This window comes from Spermophilus citellus (genome assembly GCF_964194105.1).
Source record: "Spermophilus citellus genome assembly, chromosome: 9".
Classification (NCBI taxonomy): domain Eukaryota; kingdom Metazoa; phylum Chordata; class Mammalia; order Rodentia; family Sciuridae; genus Spermophilus; species Spermophilus citellus.
In genome coordinates this window covers 13,068,374-13,078,901 of record NC_138191.1, presented here as the reverse complement: position 1 = coordinate 13,078,901, position 10,528 = coordinate 13,068,374, and the positions used below count along the sequence as shown (strand labels likewise).

The window sequence follows — 10,528 nt, the reverse complement described above, 5'->3', positions numbered from 1 at the left end:
CAGCTATTTGTAGGTCCACAAACACACAACAGTCTTTCATGTCCCTGTGCCTTTGGATTCTCAGCCTATTTGCCCTACCCCTCAATCTGTCTCACATCTCCTCTTGGTGAATTCTTGCTCTTTTTTCAAGGTCCAGTTTCCTTTTCTGAATTCCTATGTTTTTTTCCATAGGGCATTCATCACATTGCATTATAATTTGTGTGCACCTGCTTGCCTCCCTGGATAATTACAGTGACTTTGTAATAACAATATGGTGAAGAGTAATTTTAAGAATAATATGGTGAAAGTGTGAATGTTATTTTAATCATTCAGAAAGAAATGGAAAATGGAATATGACTGAAAATCTTTAAAACACAAGTAAAGAATGGTGGAATACAATTGTTATTAGTTCTCAGCTTTCACAGGTAAACTTAATTGAAGAAGGGTGTGGATCTAAAGAGAGTAAGAACTCTTTAGATCAGGTCATACCAGCTCTGCAGAGAATCCATGGCTACAGTAGACAGAGGAGCTGTGGAAATTAGACTTTCAGTGAGAAAACTCCTAAAATTGTAATTGAAATGACCTCCCCTTTTTCTTCCTTCATAAAGTCTCCACATAGGGTGGGATCTAGATCTGAACACATTTATATAGCTGTGTGTTAATGTTAAAATGGTTTTTAAAGAAGAAAAATGCTGCTAAAAATGTGGATTCAGCAATTTTGAGGATTTGTTTTAAAACTTTCTTCAAAGAGATGTCTCAATGCAAAAGATACCACTTGTTTAATTTTTCATTAAGATTAGTGTGGCCCACCTGCCTGGTGCTCCCAGAGCCCATCAGAGGCTGCATGGGGGCAATGGGTGTGCGTGAGGACAGGGGGTGCATCTAGGTGAACGCCGACCTTCATAACTTAGAAATGGAAAGCCCACACAAATAACTTTCCCACTCTGAAAGTAATTAGAACCCATAATTTTGAAGATATAAACACACCAGTAATAGGGCTGAAAGTCTTTAATATTAACAGAGAAGTGAAATAATTATGAATAATTCCATCTTAACCCCAAAATGTTCTAGTGTTTTTTTGTGACCTCAATGAATTTAATTACCAAAAAATGACTTATGCCGAAATACATATGTTAGACTTAATATTAGCTAAGGATGACTAAGTTCACTCCAAAAGGAAACTACAATGAAGTAAAATAACATCTTCTACTTCTCAAACGGAATTCTGTGAGAAGGAACACATCATCAAAGACAATGCTTGTGGTTACCAGCTGCTGTGTGAGGTCATCAACCACTACGGACTTCTTTTAAAACCACAGCAAAACAAAGGGACGCAGAGATAGCTCAGAAAGGTCTGCGCGCTAGGGGAAGTAGGAGAGATCTGAGGAAATGAACCTGGAGAGAAGAAGGTATCCGTAATTCAGCTCTCCACAGGAGTCGTCTCGGGGGTTCCCCGGCTCAAAGCAAAGTGGGAAGTGGGGGTTTCGGGTGTTCCCTTGAACTCTGGGAGGACTTGTGGCTCCTTCAATTCCAGAACCACCCGGCTCAAAAGGCCTTTGAGCAGCTGCATTTCTTGGAGCAAAAGGTCTACATTGGGTTTCAGAGCTCCAGCGGATTGTTCCAAGAGCGTCGGCGGAGCGCAGGCGGGTGACTCCACAGTGGGGGCGCTGCCTCCTGGGAACTGCAGCCCAGCTAAGGTGGCGTTTGGGACGGAGGTGACGGACTGGACCGATCTGGACACTGGGGGCTTTCTGAAGGAGAGCGGCTTGTTACCTGGAGCGAAGGCTGCAGCTTGTGGGGCTGGAGCGGTGGTGGACGCCTGATCCAGAGGGGAGCCTGTGAACACGACACACACCAAGTGATGTACGGCTGAAATCGTCAGCCCTGGGCTCAGGGGTCGGGGGAGAAACTTGGGACTGGCGAAGGGGAACGAGGAGGACCTGAATAGCAGCAAGGAAGAGAGGTGGCGCTGAGGTGAGAAAAACAGGACCAGGATGTGGAGATTGGAAGACAAGGGACGGACAGGGGACGGAGAAAAGGCGACCCGTGAGTGCGCAGAGGAGGAGGCTGGGCTGCGGCGGTGGGTGGGCGTGCCAGTAAGGAAGGCGATTACTCACCCGGCCCTGGGAGTTGCAGCCAAGGGCTTCGTTTCCGGACGCTGCGAGTGGCGGTAGCCGCCTCGCACCAGTACGCTTCAACCTCTTCGACCTCGGGCTCTGGGACCATGTACTCAGAGCCCCAGTCGAAGCGGCGAACAGCGCGACTGTACTTGTAGAAGGCGAACTGCAGTGGCGTGTCGCGCTTCTGTGGGTGCAGGCGCGTCTCGCAGCGCAGGACCACCCCGCGGTGCGCTGCGCCGCGGATCTCCTGAGGGCGCATAACCCTCAGCACTGGTGTCTGGAACAGCTCTGCAGAGAGGGCAGCCCAGAGGCGGAAAATGCATTTTGGGTTTCGACAGGAATGGAGCCCGGCAAGGGAGAAACCAAGGTCAACCTGTCCATTCCGGGGGTCCCCTCCCCTCCCCTTCCACTGGACCTAGCGAACCCAGAGACCCAAGTGTAGCCTGTGTGTACACGTGGAGTGAGGGAGGAAAGATTTTTGAAAAGTGGGGCAGAGGATCCGAGTCTACGAAGGGTCTTAAAAGGTTAAAGGGAATCAGGACCAGACCAGATGCTTCAGGCCACCACCCAACTGCCACTCAGCTTGTATTCTCCAGCCTAGAAGTGGGAGCGCTGCACCTGCCACGCGGGGTGCTGGGAAGCTGAGCCCTCGTCCCAGTAGCTTAGCGCCCTGTACCACTGCCGCTGGCCTACTTGTTGGGACTGTGGGGTCCCCGAACAGAAGAAGCTGGGAAGCGGGGAATGGGGAATGACACCAGCCTACAGGTCTCTCATGCATTCAATCGTCTGTGGTCTGAGAAACCCACCAGTAGCAGCTGCTCTAACCCCGCCTCCACCTTTCCCCTCACTGTTCCTGTTCCAGAATTTTCTAGCGTTTCCGGACCCCAAGTCTCCCCTACCTTGCACGGTCACAGCCACCTTGGAGGAGAACATGGGTGCGCTCTCTACCGGGATGCGCATGGTGCCAGAACACTGGTAACGCCCACTGTCGCTCGCACGCGCCTGCAACACTGTGTAGTTGGTGCTAGAGTGGAAATAGCGTACAGCCCGGTCGTCGTGGTAGTAGTGAAGCTTGTAGACCACCTTGTCGTACCAGCCGCGGCAGCGCATAACCAGCGGTTCGCCCTCGAACACCGCAGCATAGGGCACTTGCAGAATCAGCCAGTCTACAACGGACCAGCAGATAAGGTTTGCCTCACAGTAAATCCAGCCCTGCTGGTCTCCTCTTCTCAGCTGCTTTCCTTTTCCTCCCCACCACCTCCTTCCCCCTTTCCTGAACCAGTTGGTCTTGCTGGGTAACTGGCATGTGACAGTCTCATAGAGCAGAAGGCTTAGTTAGAGTCGGGAGGAAGAAGAAAAAAAACAGTTTCTCCTTAGATACTAGGGAGGCAAAGATGTGCTTTCTTTGGGTCTAGCCCATCAGAATTAAGCTTAAACTCTTTAAAATGACTTCAGGCCTTCCTAACCTGGTCCCCTGGTTCCTTCCTCAGCACCTACTTCAGTGTTCTTCCCCGTGGCATTTCTTATTTACCCTCCCCACGTTTCACTCAACACAGGTTAAGTTCCAACCATACTGAACTGCTGAGAAAACTGGCTGTGCTCTGAACCCAGGGCCTTTGCATCTGCTATTTCCTCAGCCAGTAAGCCCCTCCTTCACAGATTTCAGTTGAGTCTTATTTGTCCTGTGTGTCTAGATTTAGACCTATATCCTGAAGAGCACTGTGGTAACACCCTAGGACAGCCTTAGGTATCTCCCAAAGCACCATATTTATCCAATCACCATCAGCATCATAGCTAACATATAATAGCCCTTAATAGCCCTAACATATACTACATGCCATTTTAGAATTCTGCGAGTAATAGCCACAATCCACATGCCACTCTCAGTCTGTGAACTTCAAACCATTGTGTGTTGTAGTCAGTATATGCCTGTTTTCAAGTATAAGTGCTAATTTGAACATTAGGTGACACCCTTAAATTTTAAATATAAATTGTGACCCACCACGCTAAGATTTATATGATACTCCCTATTAAGTGGCCAATCCTGTATCTTAGTGAACAAATTATTATTCCTTTTCTTATCATATTTTGAAACCCTTCAAATATTTCCAGCCAATTTCTCAGTTGACTCCTTTGTGCATGTGTATACATGCCTCTAATTAAATTTTGATTAAGTGCACTGTTCAGTTGCTGTTTTTTCTTTAATAATATTTCATAATTCATTTTTAATGATCACAACAGTCAAAGAGACAGACATATTATTGTCCCTACATTACTGATATGAATACTGATATACAGAGAAGTATTTCACTCCAGCTGAGACTAATTCCTCTTGCTGTGCTCAGACTGGCCAGGGACACTTACTTTTCCTGCTTTGATCTACTTTTTTCCTGCCCAGCCCCCCTGAGTTCTTCATCCAGTATCCTATGCCCTCAAAACTCTTACTCTTCTGATCTGATCTGAGAAACAAACAGAAATGTTGGTTTCACACTGTGGCAGAAGGTTAAGGGGGAACTTGGAGCCAGGCAAACCTTACTTCATCTCTCCCACAGCACTGCACAGACTCCTGCCTACTCCAGAGACTCAAGTAGTCCTCAGTGTGACCCTCTTTTCCTGCCTCTTGGGAATGGACAAGTGCGCTCCCCCATAGGAAGGCCAATATCACCAGAGGAGGTCCATGTGCTCTCTCCCCTCTGCTCAGACCACTCACCATTAGATACAGAGAGATGAATGGGGTCACTGACAGGTGCTCCCCGCGTCTGGCACCGATATATTCCTGGTGTCTGTACCTCGATGCTCTTCTTATGAGAGGGCAGAAGTAGGTGGCCCAAATACCAGAGAGTGTTGATAGGCCGGAGCTCCAGGAGCACAGGGTGGTATCCATCACATCGCAAGGTTACCCGCTCCCCCTTGAAGATGGTGGTCCAAGGTGGGTGTAGAGACAATATGGGCTTCTCCAGTGTAGCTGGGGATGTGTGGGAAGGGGCACCATAGGAAAGAGAAACAAGGTGAGGTACATCAAAGATGTGTCCTGAGGTTGGGAAATTTTAGAAAACCCTAGTTTCCAGGACCCAGCTCACATACTAACCCACTCCACAGGAAAGGAGACCACACTCATTGGGCTACAAACCAACAGTTCATCAATCAGCACCCATTTCTACAAGCAAACTTGGTCAAGGATTGAAGAAGAGTGAAAAGAGATACTATTTCAGAACAGCCAAAAAGTGGGGAGTTTACCCAAGCAGATTACCTAGGGAGATTGGAGTGGAAGTTTTAGAAAATTGGGTTGAGGGATGCATTCAGACTCACCAGCTTGCCCACTGCTTTGAACTGCAAAACAAAAAAGAAGGAAAGAGGGAAGTGTTGGAGATGAGAGGAAGGAAAGATTCTTGACCAAAGGAAAGATCAAAGGTCTCAAAGCAGGTTTTTCTTCTGTCCTCAGTTACCCCAGCATTGCAAAAGCTCCCTCCTCTCTTCTTCAAAAATAGATAATGAACACTTGAAATCTGAGGATTGAATGACCACTTCCCCTTTCCCACACATCCTGCCCCAAACTATTCTCTACCACTCAAAGCCCTTCTGGTGCTCATTTGAAAACTTACCTAGGAGAAAGAGGGCTGTTAGTGCCCACATGGTGTGTCTGCCTGAAGCAGCTGCAGAAGGATGGAAATGTGCTGGCATGGTTTATGGGTAGAAAGAGAAAAGGTGGCAGTGGCTGACCTCTCAGTACTAGGAGACACTGCTGTTTTTCCCGCCCATTCCTAGATCCCGAAGATGGTAGACTAAAAAGAGCAGGAGACAGAATATGACAGAATATGTTACCTTCTACCCTTAAGTATCCCAAACATCAAGTGTTGTCTGTCCCATCCACTACCTTGATACCTAGCCTTCCCAGCTGAGGCCAACCCTGACTTCTGTATAGAGGGCATGCAGAACTTAGGCCTATAGCACAAGAGAGTCTCATAGAACGCCAGGCTCCTGCAGGTAACCCTGACATCTTCAGGCTCCAATCAACATTCCACTATGTTCCACTCCCTCCCCACCAGCCAACCCTATAATCCTCAATTGAGGAAGACACATCCTCTTGTCCACAAGGTCCACCTAGGGCTTTTTCTGCTCCCTCCCAGATGTCAGACATTGGTACAGGTCTAGAGAGGTCAATGTTGGGTCTCCTGCACCAGAATTGACATTCTCCCCCAAATGAGTAGATTCATTGACCACCCTCCCATGCCCCTGCCATCTGATTCTCCAGAGACAGGAGTATAATGTGTTTTCCCCTCTCGCTCTTCCTGAAAATTTAAACCCTCAGAAATTAGAAAACTCTTCTTTCCTACTCACCCTAATGACCTCACCTTGTGGCAACTCCTCTTCTTCCTCCCTCCTCCCTCCCTTCTTTCCTTCCTTCCTTCCTTCCTTCCTTCCTTCCTTCCTTCCTTCCTTCCTTCCACTGGGCCCTGCAACCCCTCCCCAACCACATCTCAGTCCCAGGACTCCTGACCTGCAGTAGAGAAGTCACTGCACCAGACCTTCGGAAGTTTCTCAGATCCAACCTCCTGGCTCTATTTCTTGTGCTCTCTGAGCCATGTGACCATACCTGAGCAATGGGAACCTGAATTTTCATGTAAATACTTAATGAAGTTTCCAACCTGATAGTATATCTGCTTAGAATCTCTCTTGCCCTCAGCTATGGCTGTTTAAAAGAAAGGCGCCTCCTTCTCTTGGAACTCTGGCAGGAAGGAGATCAGTTATCAGACACTGACAATTTATTAAGATAGCATCCTCCTTCTTTTTTCTCTATATTTATATTGGTATATTATAATTATAAGGTGGTGAGACTTGTTGTTACATATTGGTACATGAACATAACTCATTCTCCTCTTTTGTTAATGCCCAAAATTCCACTCTGAAAATTCCCTCAAAATTTTTGCTCAATGTGCCATTCCTTGTTAAAAATGCAAATACATCTTAGGGTGTGGTCATTTAAATTATGCTGGCCACTTCATATCCTGTTTTGAGAGCAAGTTTTGATTAAAAAAAAAAAGATAGTCATGTATGTCTGAAAAGTAGAGAAGTATTGGATAAGGTTCTCAGGAATAGGGCAGGGAGATAAAAATAGATACTAGGAGCAGAGATGATCAACTGTCTACTATGAGTGCCCGGGCTGAGCAATGCTTCTGTGCTTCCCTGCACCCTGCCTGGCTCTTCATCTTGGGACCAGTATGAGGGCTCCTCACATTATCCACACTGCCTATACAGAGGTCTGGCTTCTGCCAACAGGCCATTCCCTGCATAAGAATACATTGCAGCTGGCCACGGTGCAGTAGCACATGCCTATGATCCTAGCAACTCAGGAGACTGAGGCAGAAGGATCACAAGTTCAAGGCCAGTGAAGTTAGCAAGACCAAGTCTCAAATAAAACAAAAGAAAAATTTTTTAAAGAGTTAGGAATGTAACTGGGTTCAATTAATTTAAAAATAATAATAAAAATTTTTAAAATGTAAAGCACCTGTCAGTTATCCTCTTGGTTTGTACAGTGGACTCTAATTTGGCTCCTCATCACCTAGAGCACAGGTCTTAGTCCTTTTCCTGAATTCCAGAAGAAACCTGTCTACATCCAAAATTTATGTGCTATGTAGTCTTTCCTGGAAAACTCAGAAATCAACTGTCGAATTCACATCATACAGGGCTCAAAATTTGACTCAAAAAATATCCTGATCATCCCAACTTTCATATGAGCTTGCATAGATATGGCATGGTGGGTCTCAGCATCAGGTGTATCCATAGGACACAAATTAATTAAAAAAAAAAACAGTAAACTGTAAATGGTTTGAAGAGAAAGAGGTGGAGTGAAAGGAAGGGAAGTAAGGTGGTGGGGGAGAAGGGCTGGGGATTGAATTGCAGCAGGTTGAGTTCCATACATTTGTGATAATGTCAGGATGTATCCTGATGTTGTATGTAACTAAAGAGAATTTTTAAAAATAAATTAATAGGACATTATCACCCTATGACTACACGGCTGCTGTGATTCTACATCATGTACAACCAAAAGAATGAGAAATTATACTACATTTATGTATGATGTGTCAAAGTACATTCTATCATCATGTATAACTAATTAGAACAAAGGCACCTGGAGGCGGCATCCCTTCCCTGAGTCCCACGCACCTGCGGCGGGCGCAGTGACAAGAGCACCTAGGCAGACCTGGACAGTTCCTGGGGCTCTGGGGCTTGGGGAGCCGCTTGGGAGATGCGTTCTTCCAAGGCCCGCCTCTTCCCGCAGGATCCCATGTCGGTGCAGGACGGGGTGAGGGGGCCGTGGACTGGGTTTCTTGCTTGAGGAATGGTGTTAGGCTTCCTGAACAGGTTGGTAGTGTGGAATAGAAGATGAGGAGGCAATTTCTGAGCAGAGTGTTTCTGTAAGAGGGAGTGTCCCAGATTATGACTCCCAAGTCAGTTCTATCTCTCCAAGAGACCAAGCTCTGTGAGATGGGTGGCCTTATCTTAAAAGTCACCCTTTACTTGGCTGAGCATAAGGAAGCACACACACCACAAACAGAAAACGTGCATGTGTTGAGCATGTGAGAAACAATTCTATGTCAGTACAAATTATCAGCACAAGAATCAGCATATTGGAGAAAAGCCATTCAGAAGTGATATGGGCAGAACCTCATTTGTGAAGAGCTATAAATTCCATGAACCAGAAAGGCCTTTATATGCAGAGAGGTTGGAAGTGATTTCTGGACAAGCTTGGAATTTCTCCATCAACAGTCTTCTTCTTCCTGTGGAAAAGTCAAATAGCAATACATCCTATCGTCATGTATAAGTAATTAGAACACATTTAAAAAAAATTTTTTTAAATGAGCTGCCTCTCGCAGGGGAAAGCTCATTGTAACTGGGAAGAATGTGATGAAGTGTTCATCCCCAAACACACACTTGTTCAGCATTAGAGAACCCTCACTAGAGAAGGATGTTACATGTGCAGAGAGTATGGGGAATCTTTTACCCACAGCTCCAGTCTCATTAAACACCAGAGTACACACTGGAGAAAGACCTTATAAGTGCTGTGAATGCAGTAAATCCTTTAGCCAGAGCTACAGCCTCAATAACCATTGGAAAGTTCACCCTGGAGAGAGGTCTTTTGAGTGTGGGGAATGTGGGAAATCTTTATCCAAAGATCCATCCTGATCTAACATCACAGAATTCACACTGGACAAAGGCTTTTTAAGTGTAGTGAATGTGGGAAATTCTTTAGCCAGAGCTCTGCACTCCTGCAACCCCATAGTATCCACACTGGAGAAAGGCCTTATGAGTGTGGGAAATTCTTTACCTACAACTCTAGTGTTCTAAACCACCAGAACATTCACACTGGATGAAGGCCTTATCAGTGCAGTGAACGTAGGAAATCCTTTAGTAGTACTGCAGCCTTATTCTACACTTGAGAGTTCACACTGGAGAAAGGTCTTATGGGTGCAGTGAAAGTGGGAAATCCTTTAGCCAAAGGTCTGCATTCCTTAAACACCACACAGTTCCTACTGAAGAAAGGCCCTATGAGTGCAGCAAATGTACACTCCAACTTCAGTGACCATAGGAGAGTTCACACTGGAGAAAGGCCTGAGAGGGTCTTTAGTGTGGAAAATCTTAACAAAAGCTCTGGCCTCATTCAACACCAGATTTCACACTGGAGTAGGGCCTTATAAATGTGTTGAATATGAGAAAGCTACCAGCCAAATGCCTTTCCTCAGGTACCACAAAGTTCACATGGGGAAGACACCCTAATATCCTGGAAGTGGGGTGCTTTTTTGTTTAATGCAATGACACTGGAGGAGATCCCTTAGATAGGCGCCATTTGCCTGAACTGAACCTGATTCATTCACATGTCCACATTAATTCCAGGTGTGGGGGAAGCTTGAAGCTTTGTGCTGTATTTCTAAACCTGTCCAGGGCCTTTGCCCAAGCTTTAGTCACCTTCAATACTATAACTGAAGCTGTGTGGCCTCCATCACCTGCCAGGCACCCACAGTGTGTGTTGGTACTCCTTTTGCATAGGGAAGTGGTTAGTCTTTGCTTTCCCATCCCAGAGAAGGATTTGTGAGATGACAGCATTCACTCCCATCGTGTTAAGGTCTGGGTCTGACTCAGGTTTGGCCCCAAAGACCTGGTCTGAGTCCTGCTTGTGAATTAAAAGAATTAAAAGATGGACTACGTTTTCCAGGGATATTGTTTGTCTTTCATGACCAGTGATGGAGTTTCATGGCCTTTATCTGACCAACCTGAGAAAAGTCTGCCTCATGTTTCTCTGCTTTGTGTGATGATAAATTTCTTTAAAAAAAAAAGAAAGAAAGAAAGAAAAGAAAACTTCCTGCCCAACATTTATTTATTTATTCCTCTTTTTTTTGACATGGGGGATTGAATTTAAGGGTGTTTTACCA

General features: G+C 45.9%; 1 protein-coding gene across 3 annotated transcripts; it reads right to left on the bottom strand.

Annotated features, from left to right (window-relative positions):
• Nucleotides 1-1,359: 1,359 nt before the first annotated feature.
• Nucleotides 1,360-5,732, bottom strand: FCRLB (Fc receptor like B; the record flags this gene model as incomplete). 3 transcript variants are annotated; one of them, XM_081308582.1, is made up of 6 exons in its annotated part: nucleotides 1,360-1,815; nucleotides 2,097-2,387; nucleotides 2,999-3,265; nucleotides 4,810-5,064; nucleotides 5,409-5,429; nucleotides 5,702-5,732. In XM_081308582.1, 6 exons carry the CDS (start codon nucleotides 5,730-5,732, stop codon nucleotides 1,400-1,402), a joined length of 1,281 nt encoding a protein of 426 aa, XP_081164708.1. In that variant the 3' UTR covers nucleotides 1,360-1,399. The 3 variants fall into 3 exon arrangements, with proteins under 3 accessions (XP_081164708.1, XP_081164709.1, XP_081164710.1); XM_081308583.1 differs by having other exon boundaries at nucleotides 1,552-1,815; nucleotides 2,097-2,242; XM_081308584.1 differs by lacking the exon at nucleotides 5,409-5,429 and having other exon boundaries at nucleotides 1,552-1,815; nucleotides 2,097-2,242.
• Between the last annotated feature and the right edge of the window lie 4,796 nt (nucleotides 5,733-10,528).